This window comes from Vigna umbellata, chromosome 1 (assembly GCF_029865625.1).
Source record: "Vigna umbellata cultivar VRB3 chromosome 1, Vumbellata_1.0, whole genome shotgun sequence".
NCBI lineage: Eukaryota > Viridiplantae > Streptophyta > Magnoliopsida > Fabales > Fabaceae > Vigna > Vigna umbellata.
Window position 1 is genome coordinate 32,379,308 of NC_142165.1, and position 14,146 is coordinate 32,393,453.

The 14,146-nt window shown below is 33.1% G+C and overlaps 1 protein-coding gene and 2 non-coding genes across 6 annotated transcripts; all 3 read left to right on the forward strand.

Annotated features, from left to right (window-relative positions):
* The first annotated feature begins 6,429 nt into the window (after positions 1–6,429).
* LOC124822294 (putative pectin methyltransferase QUA2) lies at positions 6,430–12,122 on the forward strand. 4 transcript variants are annotated; one of them, XM_047294294.2, is made up of 9 exons: positions 6,430–7,028; positions 7,151–8,157; positions 8,235–8,367; positions 8,784–9,024; positions 9,650–9,863; positions 10,026–10,201; positions 10,337–10,640; positions 11,069–11,204; positions 11,457–12,122. In XM_047294294.2, exons 2-9 carry the CDS (start codon positions 7,439–7,441, stop codon positions 11,613–11,615), a joined length of 2,082 nt encoding a protein of 693 aa, XP_047150250.1. In that variant the 5' UTR covers positions 6,430–7,028; positions 7,151–7,438; the 3' UTR covers positions 11,616–12,122. The 4 variants fall into 4 exon arrangements, with proteins under 4 accessions (XP_047150250.1, XP_087959011.1, XP_047150248.1 ...); XM_088102885.1 differs by having other exon boundaries at positions 6,430–6,923; XM_047294292.2 differs by having other exon boundaries at positions 6,430–6,837.
* Positions 12,123–13,426: 1,304 nt separating this feature from the next.
* On the forward strand, positions 13,427–13,520 carry TRNAY-GUA (transfer RNA tyrosine (anticodon GUA)). The gene is made up of 2 exons: positions 13,427–13,463; positions 13,485–13,520. It is a non-coding gene; the product is annotated as a tRNA-Tyr (tRNA).
* A 101-nt stretch (positions 13,521–13,621) lies between these two features.
* On the forward strand, positions 13,622–13,715 carry TRNAY-GUA (transfer RNA tyrosine (anticodon GUA)). The gene is made up of 2 exons: positions 13,622–13,658; positions 13,680–13,715. It is a non-coding gene; the product is annotated as a tRNA-Tyr (tRNA).
* The last annotated feature ends 431 nt before the right edge of the window (positions 13,716–14,146 follow it).

A 14,146-nucleotide genomic window follows, 5' to 3' on the forward strand; every position in this document is an offset into this window, starting at 1 on the left:
AATCATAAATTATATACGGATTTTTCCGTATATAATTATATACGAATTTTATATACGGATTTTCCATATATAATTACATACGGATTTTATATACGGATTTTCCGTATATAAATTATATACGGATTTTTCCGTATGTAAATTATATACGGATATATCCGTATATAACTTAGCTACGCTTCTTTTATATACGGATTTTTGTCCGTATATAATCCGTATGTAATATCATTTTATATACGGATTTTGGAGGTTATATACGGATTTTGACCGTATGTAACTGTGATTTTTCTTGTAGTGTTAGATATACAAAAATCATGTTATACTATCACACACAACATGCAAAATTCATTCAAGCATATTGAATTGCACTACAAGACTTGTTACACTTTAAACCGACTCGTCCGGACTTAGAATGATAGTCAAGCAATGGCGGGTCTTGCACTCATGGTGGCTTATGATACTTGGGTTCCCCACCCTACCACACTCACGAGGTTATCCTGTTCCGGGCCTTGAGGTGTACTGGAAGCCCCCAAGACTAAGACCTCCTGCCACTCCTCACCACATGGTTCAATCCTCTCTACGTGAGAAGAAAGACCATTGGAGTTTCAAGATGACCCCAAGATTGAGCTCCTACTTTCATTCTAAACAACTAAGGGCACCACCATGGATCTTCTCCTTGAAGATCATGGAATTACGTCCATCAACCATACTTTTAAAACCACATACTTTGAATCACCAATCATACCTTTGAATCACACACACTTTCATTTTAACAGTATACAACATGTTTGAATCCATCATACAATATAATCTGCTCCAACACATACTTCACACATCATACAACATTCAACTCTATGTGAAACAATACAAAAGAGAAGATAGAGAATAAAACCCTGAACCTTTCGCACAGCGCACCCCTTCGCACAGCCAGACTGAGAGCGTTTTGCACAACGCACACTATTCGCAAGGCGAGACAGGATGGTCTCGCACAGCCCACCCCCCTAATTCGCCATGTGAATTAAATCGCAGCGTGCATCAGACTTTCAACCTCTCGCATAACGCACCCAGGTCGCTATGCGAGAGCCTAAACAGAGACCAATCCCCTAAAACTCTCGCTTTGCACCCAATTTGCCTTTCGAATTAAAGTGGTAGTGACTCTATGTCACCTCCAGTCGCATAGCGACCAGATACGCTATGCGAATCGCCATACAGAGAGCAGCACCCTCGCACAGCGAATGACTCAAACAGAGAGCACCCTCTGCAGGGACTCGCTATGCGAGACATCTCGCATAGCGATTCTGCATCATCTGCAGAACGCAAATTCTGCAGAATCATGCACTCACACCAGCCCTCACCATTTTTAGGCCATTTCTCCAATTTCTAACACCCTTAATTCATGTTTTACACATAATTAAACTTGTCTAGATGTTCCTAAACCCTTCTAATACATTTTTAAGGTAATTACAACTCAACTTTTACTCCTCAACATCAATTATCACCACTTGAGGACCCCAAACTAAATTCTAACACTTTACTCTTATTTGTACCACTTTGGTGACTCAAACAAGTCATAATACACTGGTTAAGACTGTCCCAACAGACCATAATAGCCCTTGATCTCTAACTCTCAAAATCACTACCTCACTTCCTCTATAATAACCTAAAACACTACCAATCCTCTTTACTTTCAACATAACAATTGCTATCTTGGAATATACCCATCTCACATCCTCAATTGCAGTTACACAACACATTTAAATCAATTCACAAGCAACAGTTCACAGATTCACATATGAACATACCAATACATATCATCTCATTTACTCAGAACTTAACATACAACCCAAACAGCAGAATTAATACATAACTCAGTATATACACATACATGCATTTAATTAATAAGAAGTATTCTAGCTCCCCTTACCTCAGAGATGCCACAGCACAGCTCACTGGAATGCTCTAACAGTACCCCGAGTTGTGAGAAACCTAGACAGCACCCTACAAACCACCACTTGGTGATTAAGAACAGCTCTTAGAGCTAGAGTTTGAAAGAAACATGAAGAAGTACGTTTCTAGTTACATGCAACCAGCAGAATCGCATGTTCTAGGTTCCAAAACAACAGAGCACTGAATAAAGCCACTTACCCGACTAAGACTCGAAACTGATCAGTTGGTTTTGAAGATCTCTACGTTCTGGATGCTTGGGCACCACGTGATCGGAAATCAAACAGTTCAGAGAAGAGATTTGGTAGAGAGAAGGCGGAGAAAAGAGGAAGAACTGATTTCTAGAGGGAGAGTAGAAGTAGGCTGATGAACCAGGTTTGTTCAAAAATATATTTTATACTCAAATAGAAATCTAGTTCTATTAGTCTAATATATACTAATTCACTCCTCTAAATCCCAAATTTTTAGGTTCTCACACGTTACCATAAAAATAAAAATTTATCCTTATTGTTATCAAAATTTAATTATTATTTTTATTAAAAATACATATTAAAAATTAACCATAATTCATTATTTTATAATTTTATGATAAAAACTTTAAAGACTTACAAACATATGTTAAATGCCTTGATTGAAAGAGAGCTCAAGGTAAATAATGTATATACATTAAAAACGATGTAAAAGAATAGCATAAATATAACTTGTACATTTAAAATGATAAAAAAATCAAATGATAAAAGAAATGAACAGAAGAATAAATCAGATCTAAGTTCAATAAAAAAAACAACTTAATGGAACCTATTTTTGATGAAATAAAAAATAAACATGATAAATAAAGGTATCCATGAAAGATAAAGTTAGTAATTTTCATTAATCATAACTACAGGTTATCTTTAAGTTTTTAATATTTGTGTGATGTATTTGTCATATTAAATAGAACTTTTGGGTCACTCTATTTCTACATATTTTAGAGAGCTAGGAAAACTCTAATAAATTCATGACATATTCATATTTGATTTCTAGGCAAAGATGAAGTGTTATTATTTTATATTTAAATATGCAACTTCTTCATGTTTGTGTAAAGTTTGTTTTTACTTCATTTGTTTTATTAATTGTTTATATTAATTATTTACATTCTCTTCCTTTGTTTTGAAAGTCTAATGAACTTTCATCCAAAAAGATGATGGGAACGGATGGAGACTGGTATCAGTGCATATGACCCACTAGGTGAGTATGTATGAATGACTTTCACAAAAAAAACAAAAGAAACAAAATAAAATAATTTCAAGGGCTCAATTATTTGGCACTAACAAATTTGTTAATGCAAATTAGATGGGTGTTGAGAAATAAATTACTTGATATATATATAATGCTAATTGATTGCATGAAATTATTGAAGCAAGAAGCACACCCATCATTCCATTTATTTCATACCTAAACAATTGAGGCAACTCAACACATTGGAAAAAAAAGAAAAGTGGCCAAGGCCTATTGCAAATTGTGATTCTCATGGGTCACTTTCATCCTAAATGCTTCTGACCATAAGCATAATAAGTTTCACTATGATACCATACCCATGGTCTAGACATGTATCATGCAAGGGGATGAGAATGTTGAGGAAGAAGGATGGACTAATGTTAACTTTCAATGCCTCATCCAACAACTCTCAATTCATTTCTTTATCTTTTTCTATCTTTTATATCTATATACTTATATGTGATTCATTTTGTTTATTTTTAAAAGTAAAGGTTAATGTATATTTTTCTATTCAAATATATTCTTTTTTAAAATGTTGTGTTTTGATCTTAAACTAAACTACTTATCTCAGCCTATGCACTTCATAAAAGTTATCTAAAACATTCTTTTTAACCTATATTTCAAGTGACTTTCATAAAATATAGTTAATGATGTGATTGATGCAAATCCTATTATTAAGTTTACAATTTATTTTTTAAGATTTTTGAAGATGATATTAAAGTTCATTTATTTATCTTAATATATTCAATAGTTAACACCGAGATATTTGATGATCTCACATTGATTAAATTTCACATCTCAACTATAATTAAATTAATTGGTAACATTGAGTTAAGTCATTTTGCAAGAGAGAAAAATAAAATAAATACAAAGAGTAAAAAGTTAAGATATTTAATTAAAGAAAATTAAAGAAGAAATTAAAAAAAAAATAATTGTAAATAATAAAATGATTTATTGATATCTTACCAAATGTATTAGGTGCATGAATGGTTTAATCAGACGAAAAAATATTCATGTTTTTTCACGAATTGAGATTTGAAATCTTTAACAATAAATAAAATTACATAACTTGAAATATATGGGAACCATAGATCTATAAAATTTACATTCACAAAATATGATACGAAAGTGAAAGAGATTGAAAGATCAAAATTGTCCAAAACATTCGAGAGGACGAAAAATGCAATCAAAACAACTCAAATTAGAATTGTATATGCAGGGAGCATAATTACGCGTTGATAACTTAACTTATATAATTTTTATGTATCGTATTTAATGAAGTAGTTTAAACTTACATTTCATATATATTTTATTGAATTCAATTATCATATTTTAATGAATTTGGATTTTGTAATTAAGAAAAACGTTTATTCAATCAATTTTTAAAAACATACAATCAATCATAGTCATTTTATTGTATACAACTAAAACTGATTTAACCTAACTCACAATGACACACCTCTCAATCTTATGAAGCTAAATCAATGTAAAAACATACTTTTCATTGTAGCAACGTTGAATTCTATCAACGTTTGACTAATGTTTAATTATTCACAACATTAATTAACTAATTAAACTGAGAAGGGTCAAAGCTATTTTATTGAGCCTTTGCCCATAATTAACCTAATGAGGTTTTCCCCCAAAATAAAGAGCACCAAATGAAAACGTGTAATGTTCCTAACCCACTATAAAGCAATGTGCGTTTGTGCCAAAGCACCACAAATGTACGCGCGAATCACTTAACCAACGTGGCCTCATGCAATGTGAATGTGAGTTTGGACCAAACATGCACCAGTCTTTGATTATTTTTTTCATAAAATAAAATATATTAATAGCAGCTGATGCTGATAAAATAACTTGTCGGTCAGTGTACCTCGTTTCAGCCTCAAGTCAAATGATGTATTACACTTCAGCGAAGCAGCAAAGAAAGAATCCTATGACTTCACCACCGTCTCAAATCCCCTTAAAAAGAATAATCTCGATATAAATATGAAATTTATTAAGAATAATATAAATAAATAAAAATAAATATCAAAAATAAAAATGTTATATCTAAATTTTGTCAAATAGAAAATTGGCACTTTTCTTTTCTTTTTCATGCATCATTAGCTTGACCAAGCTGGCTTTTACCACGTCTAAAAGCAAAAACAGAGCAAAGTTAAAAAAGTGTCATGTGGAATTTTGATGAATAAAACAGATTAGTTGGCAACTTTTTTTTGCTCTTGGTCGAGACCTAATTGGGTGGCTTCTTAAGGACCTTTTCTTCCTATTATTTGTTCTGGACATGAATCATGATTCATATTCTGTTTGCACATTGAAAAAAAAATAAAAACGAAAAGCGCGTTCTGGAACTCTGCCAGCAGAGTTAAGCGCGTTTACTTATTTATATGGGAATATTATCCATTACTACTACCACTTCTTTGTAAAAATTATTCCTACTATTTATAGTGGTACTTTCTTGCATGCGCTTTTAACATCACAATCACACCAATGAGTGATTTTTTTTTATTTATATAATTTTTTAAGCACTGTTCTAGCATGCTTTGCAAAACAGTTTACGAGTACTACACCTTTTCTTTTCTGACAAACTAGTTAAACGTAAACTTATGTTTTATTCACTTTTTTAATTTTCAATTTCCGAATCTTTACCATAGCTGTTAAAGAAATTAAGTGGGGTTTCACTCACATAAATGAGAATAACGGTTAATTAATATTGATTTAACTTTTTAATAAAAAATAAATACTAGCAAAATTTTATCTCAATGTAGTGGACAAATAAATATAGTGAATAGAACAACCCTTTATTTGTTTTTGAAATAAATAATTTTAAAACACTTCTAATATATATAATTTTTTCTTAATTTTACAAGAAACTTATTACGATTAATATTCAACTATACTTTAAATATTTTTTCTCTCATAAAAACGATTTTAAAAATTAGAAAGTACCTATCTTTTTTTGTTTCCCAAAATCTTATAAATTGTTCTTAAAATTAAATATTGTGTCTGGTGGGAACGATTATAAAGATAATTTAAAACGTATATAAATTTATTAGTGTTAAATTAATTAATAGTTTCATTTATCTTGATAAATTAAGGAAAAGTGGTTTTTTTTTTCCAATTATGATATGAATGAGTAAGAATTATTATGAATATTATAATTTTGTTTCTTGGACAGTGTTTTGTGTCACGATCCGATCAGTACTAAACCTGCTAGCCTTCATAGAATCACTGTCTCAGACTCTCTCTCTGTCTCGCTCGCTCTCTCTCTCTCTCTCTCTCATTTCTCATTTCTAAAGAACACACTCTCTAATCATTCGAAGAGGCTAGTGAGTGTGAGGGAATAATCAATCACTGATCCACACCAACCAAACCATAACCGAGCACAAACAGCGTGCGTTCTTCTTGTGATTTGTGTTCCAAGCAACCAACCACAGACTCACACACACACCCTCCATAAATCACTTCCACCATTTCCTTCTTTCTTCTTTTTCATCCCCAAAACAAACAAGGTGCTACTACTACTGCTCTACTATTCATCCTTTTCCTTTCAAATTTCAAATTCTTCATTTTCTTTCTCTCTGCCTTGATCTCAAGCAAACGCCTTTCCCTTCCCCTAGAAAATGAGCTTGTGCCATGGTTAGTAGTTACTACTACTGGCTTCTGCTTTTCACTGCTCTGTCTTCGTTACTGCACAAATTTTCTTTTTTCTTTTATGGATGTTGGTACGTACCCATTTCAATGCTGGGTCCGTGATGGATCTGATGCGGTGAATTAATTACTGCGGCCTTGTCGTTATTCCCCTGTTTTTGATTCCCTAATGAGAGAAAGTTTGTGTTTTTCTTTTTCTTTTAATTTCTTACTGTATAATAATGCTAAATTAGTTTCGTGACTTCACTGTTTTAAATGCACGCCACCAAGTTTGACGCGGTATTTCCTTTTCTTTTTGTAGGTTTGCATTTGCTTAACTGGAGCCAGATTCTGTAGATGGTTTCAGCCCAATGAATACAATGACGCTGGAGTAACTGACACTCTTCTCCTGTTTTCTGGGTTCTATTGAAGATTTGGTTTTTGTTAAAGTCCAATTGCATCGTGTGATCTGCTTAGCCGACTTCGCCTACTGTGAAATAAGACATTTGTTGTTGTATTTATTGGTTTCTGGGTGGGTTTTGTGGTGTTTCGATAAGAACATTTATTCGTAGGTGAACTTGTTTGTGCTACTTTGGTGATTGGTCAGAGAATGTCTAGGCCTCTGCAAAGAGGTGTGTCTGGTGGGGTTAGGTTCCCTGAGAGTGGCCATGACTTGTGGGACTCCCAATCTAAGGATAAACCAGAAAAGGAAGATTTGGATAAGAGGGGTTCTTCAGATCATAGCCCTTTTGCTTTGAGGTTTCCTTTGAGGTTGCTTCTGGGAAATAATTCTGATTCCAAATATGGCAATGGCATTGGTGAGAATGGTTTTGCATCCGATTCCTTCATCGTTAGCTCCCCGCGGAACCGGCTTAAGCTGATGCTGCTTTCTTTGAAGTTTAGTTTAGTGTTCATAGTTGTTCTGGCTATTACTGGATCTTTTTGGTGGACTTTATCGATTTCATCCTCGTCAAGAGATCACATTTACCATGGTTATAGAAGGCTTCAAGAGAAGCTAGTCTCAGACCTTTTGGATATTGGTGAGTTTTCTCGCGGTCCGTTGAGGTTGAAGGAATCGGAATTCTGTCCTCAGGAATTGGAAAACTTTGTTCCTTGCTACAATGTTTCTGAGAATGTGGAATTGGAAGTTTCTGATAGCAACGAAATTGACCGGCAATGTGGTCATGAGCCTAGGCAGAATTGTTTAGTTCTGCCACCCGTGAATTACAAAATTCCTTTAAGGTGGCCTACTGGAAAAGATGTTATCTGGGTTGCTAATGTGAAGATCACAGCACAGGAAGTTCTTTCTTCTGGAAGCTTGACAAAGAGGTGAGTGACATATCAATGTTTCTCTTGCTTTAAGCTATTTTTGATTGCTAAAGCTTTTGGATGTAATCTAATTACAGGATGATGATGCTGGACGAAGAGCAAATTTCATTTCGTTCAGCCTCTCACATGTTTGATGGTGTTGAAGACTACTCACATCAAATTGCTGAAATGATTGGACTTAGAAATGAATCTTATTTAATACAAGCTGGGGTAAATATTTTTGTGCTTTCTCTTGAAATATGCTCATGAATTGTTTGTTGCTTGATTTTTTTACGGTCTTTATTGATTATACTTGTATTTCACTAATTTGATACCTTCTCTCTGTCAATTTCATGATACTTAATGGCATATGTTTTACCATAATATATATATTAACTATCTTGATAAAATGAATATTCTTAAAATATTCACTGTGGGCATATAAGATGGTACCTTGTATATGTCATAGTTGTTATAAACTTGTTGGGTCTGAAAGTGATGTTATAAAGTGCTTTTTAGGGACTTGTGTTAGATTTTTTTTATGGGTTTGTGGCATTGGATCTGAACTGAGTTCAGAAAGTGTGGTTGTGATGCTCCTTCCATGAAATCTTATTTGATCGAGAATTTTGGCATCCTAAAATTTGCAGGTTCGAACTATACTAGACATAGGTTGTGGCTATGGTAGCTTTGGAGCACATCTCTTTGACAGTCAGCTTTTAACTATGTGCATTGCAAACTATGAGCCTTCTGGCAGTCAAGTTCAGCTTACTCTCGAGAGGGGTCTTCCTGCTATGATTGCTTCTTTCACTTCGAAGCAGCTGCCATTTCCATCTCTATCCTTTGATATGTTACATTGTGCCAGATGTGGAATTGATTGGGACCAGAAAGGTATCTTCCAACTTTCATTCTATGCTACTTTCTGTTGGATTGGATCAACATGCATCAATCATGTTCTTTACTTATTTGACAACATAGGTGATACATCACATATTATACGTGTTATAGGAAGAGGTTAGTTGTCATAAATAAGAATAGGATCAACTCCTTGGTTCTTCACCATACGCCTTTTTTTTTATATGCCTTGATGTATTTCTGGTAAGTTTTTTACATTGACTTTTCCGATATTAATAAAATGATTCTAACTGGTATGCCTACAACTCATTGGGAGCATTTCTGATGCAAAAGAACTATTTTTTGCACTGCAGAATTAAGAAAAATGATATGGTACATACTTTAGGAAAAATGTCCATATTTAGTTCTTTGTTAAATGAAGTTTCCCATAGTTAAATGTGCTAAAATAAGTAACCTTTTAATGTTTACTTGCCATTCCTGAAGTATCCAACAAAACCGGGTTTAACTTTTGAAACTCTCCATTCTGTTATCTGTTATAAGGTGTTAACATAAACTCTAAAAATTTGTATCTTCCTTCAGAACCATAACTTTGATTTATGTATAATTGTTATTAATATTTTAGTACCTTGTAACTTAATAATGCTCATATTACATGGTGTAGATGGCATGCTCCTGATTGAAGCAGATAGACTTTTAAAACCGGGTGGGTACTTTGTTTGGACATCACCACTAACAAATGCTCGTAACAAAGAGAATCAGAAAAGATGGAAGTTTATACAGGATTTTACATTAACACTTTGCTGGGAACTGCTGTCGCAACAAGATGAAACTGTAGTATGGAAGAAAACCAGTAAAAAAGGTTGCTATGGTTCAAGGTAATTCTTTCATACATGTACTTGAGAAAAATTATTTGACATTTTTTTTGTCCTGTAAAACAGAATTATAGTTAATAGATTCTATACTATGTATATACAATATGTTTAGAATTTTGAAATGAATGTGACCTGACTCTTAGCTTGGTCTTTTCTTTCTACCAGAAAGTCAGGTTCTGGCCCTTCTTTGTGTGGTAGAGGTATTGACGTGGAGACTCCACATTATCGAGAACTGCAAAACTGCATAGGAGGAATGCAGAGCGCTCGTTGGATTCCAATTGAGAAAAGGGAAAGATGGCCTTCTCGTGCTAACTTGAACAAGAACGAGTTAGCTATATACGGTAATGTTTATGTTCTTAATGATTTGTAGACCACTTTGTGGAAGTGATTGCATTGTAATTGTACTACTCTCTTGCCGAATCAAATCTCCTATTCATTTGGTTAACTTAATAGGCCTATATTTTTCAATGTACCAGGGTTGCAGCCTGATGAACTTACTGAGGACTCTGACAGCTGGAAAACAGCAGTCCAGAATTATTGGTCTCTTCTGTCACCTTTGATATTCTCTGATCATCCAAAGAGGCCGGGCGATGAGGACCCTTCACCCCCTTACAACATGCTCAGAAACGTGTTGGACATGAATGCCCATTTTGGTGGCTTTAATTCTGCATTGCTGCAAGCTAGAAAGTCTGTGTGGGTGATGAATGTTGTCCCAATAAATGGACCCAATTATCTTCCCTTGATCCAGGACAGAGGATTTGTTGGCGTTCTCCATGATTGGTACTTTAATCTCCTTTGCCCTTTTATTTAAATGACATGCTTGTCTAGTTCAATTACTTTTTTTTTGGTTACCTTGATATAGATTCTCTGTCACATGCTATACTCTTTCTTCCTTCCACCTTTTAAAACTCGATCCGTTGTTATTTTCAAAACCTTCACCTTAATTTCTTGATCCAGGTCTAACTATTTTCAATGGAGGTTTATACCATGTTAACATTTACACCTTGTGAACACAGCTTTTTAATTTTAGTAATGATTCAGCCATCTGACATTTCTAAAATACGTAGTTGAGAGCAAAATTAAAACATGATCATATACAATTTACTTTTCGAATTACATCTGGCTTATAGCCTTGATATGATTTTGTGAAGAATAGTTAGTTGGTAATTATAGTTTCCTTAATGATTTTTATTTTCTATGACTTCTAGGTGTGAGGCTTTTCCGACATACCCTAGAACCTATGACTTGGTGCATGCAGCAGGATTTCTATCCCTTGAAACTGAGCAGCACAGGTGTACCATGGTTGACATGTTCCTTGAAATTGACAGAATACTTCGCCCAGAGGTATGTCAATTTAGCAATGTTGAACCAAAACTGCTATAAGATTAGCTCATAAAGTACTGCATCAATATTTTATGCAGTTTGTTCTGTAAAATGTGGATGAACTTTGAATCAGGCAACCCTTCTATTGTGTACATTGTTGATTGAGTGTGATCAGTATGTTCATATAAAATACTTTTTTAAACAAGTAAAAATGTTTCATGATTTCATCCCCTTCAATGACTTTTGATATGCTGACACTGGTCATGTCTGCAGGGTTGGGTTATAATTCGTGACACAGTTCCCTTAATAGAATCGGCCAGAGCTCTAACAGCACAGCTGAAGTGGGATGCAAGAGTGGTAGAAATTGAAAGTGACAGTGATCAGAGACTCCTGATCTGCCAGAAACCTTTCTTTAAGAGACAGGCAAGCTAAAAAATTGGAGGCCTGAAGAAATTAGATCAATATATATATACATATATATATTATATATTCATTTCCATAATGACCATAAAGCTCCAAAATACAAAGTGGGGGGTTCAAAATTTTGGACAAAAGAACACAACATATAGAGGAAACTGTATCTTCCTCAATGATACCACCACATCACCTATGTAACCGTAAGGTGTGCATAGGACCATGTAATTACCAAACAAGCCACAGAGCAGATGAGAAAGTAGTATACTGGTAGGTTAATTTACTTTTTCATGTGATGTCTGATTAGAGTTACACAGTGACAGAATCAATATTAAGATTGGGAACATGGTGAGAAAATAAGTTATTGTTGTACAATGCTCAGTGGTTGATTACCCCTTATAGAATATTTTTCTGCTACTCTTTATAAGTTATTGAATGTCTCTTGTATAAGCTTTGGCAAAACTACACTTCATAGTTTGTCAATGTTTATAATGTTAAATCAAAATGATATTGTTGATCAGTCCATTACAGATTGTAACAAGACATCTGCATATAGATGTTTGTTTGGCATTAGTAATTTAAGGAAAATTATAATTTGTGTAAGTAATTTTCTTAAAATAAAAGTAAAATGGTGAAAAAGTGAAGTGGAGATTATAAATCATTATGAAAAATGACTTTCATGTCTTTGAAAACTTAATGAACCTAACTTTGAGGGAAAAAAATTTAGGAGAAAAAAGTATGATTGAAAGTTAAAAATAGTCTATATATGAATTAAAAGTTAAAATTTTTAAAAAAATCATGTGGATGAATTTTTTCTCTTGAAACGTTCATTGATAAATTTGTTCAAACATATCATATTAAAAAATTTCAACCATTTTTCAAAAACAGTTTTATAAAATTGTACCAAATACAAAAGATTTTTGATAACACAATTGCATGAAAAGTACTGTGTTATAAGTTGTTATGACGAGGGTCTTAATCAGATGCACTTTTAAATGTTAATATTATCACAATTTCCGAAAAATAAAAGATATCGTGGTAGATGTGTAAACATAGGATGGGTAAAAGATATCACAATTTTCGAATATATATTAGTTTCAAAAAAAAGATTCAAAAGCTTTGAATGATGACAAGCTTTATTATTCTAGCAAAGGTACCATTCTTGATATTTTAAAATACATGCAAGTACATAATTTTAAAATACAACTCTTCATTCAAATTCTTTAAACTACAATTACAGAATATAATACTTTTTACTAATGAAAAAACATCCAGAAGTGTGCAAACATAGGATACCCATTAGTTTTTATCATAATTAAGTGATAATATCTTGTCAATTTATTTTTTTAATTTCCATTTGTGGATGAATTTATTTTACTTATTCTTTAATAATTAAATTAAAAAGAATCTATCTATTTTTATTGTAATAAATATAGGCTCGTCTTATTGGATGTAGAAGGCTTTTCCTTCTAAACAATTCCAAATCTTATCTGATGATAATGAGAAGGACATTTTTTGTTGGAATAAATATGAGAAGGACTTTGCACCCATATGAATTATGATCTTATTTAACAGGAATATGAAATGACAGCTTCTCCTAATTCAAATTTAAATAAAACTGACATTGATTTCTTTAATATATAAAAAGTTAACACTGTATAATAGTATATACTTTTATTTCTTATTTCCATTTCTTTCCTTTTCACATATAAGCATTTAATCAATAAAACCCAAGTTTTTGAACAAAATCTTCTTAATTTTCTTCTTGTTCGCAAGACCTTAAAGCAGTTTTATAAAATAAATAAGTATTGCTATGAAAAAGATCAAGACCGACCTTAGCTCAGTTGGTAGAGCGGAGGACTGTAGTAGGTAAAATGCCTGATAGCTATCCTTAGGTCGCTGGTTCGAATCCGGCAGGTCGGAATTAAATTTTTAATTTTGCCTTATAAATGAACTCTTTGTACTCTTTAATGTAAGTTTAATAATTAGTAATTAGTTAATATTCCTTTGAAAAAATAATATAACCGACCTTAGCTCAGTTGGTAGAGCGGAGGACTGTAGTGGGTATAATACCTGATAGTTATCCTTAGGTCGCTGGTTCGAATCCGGCAGGTCGGATTTTGTTTGTTTTTTATTTTTGTCCTCTTACTTTTATATTATAATTTTCTTTTTACTCTTTAACTAATTAAAACTAATCAGAAACTTTATGCACTGTTCTGTTGAAAGAAAGCTTACTAAAAATGTTAATGAGTTTGGAAATTGTTCGGCACCACTGAAGAATTCCACTAATCAGTCGCCATAAAATTTACGAATCTACTTTAAATCTTCAATGTGCAACTTTGATATGATTCTTTAAAAGAGCGCACACTCCTGCTAGTGCTGGAATCACTTATTTATACTCTAAAAGCAAATTAATTGACTGATATTAAAGAAAGACTAATCAGTGCATTAGATGAAACTCGTACACCCTCTCTGACAAGGGCTGTGGATTTTTGTGGTGTCCTACATCAGATACTTTATAGCATCTAAACTGATTTTTTTCATCATGC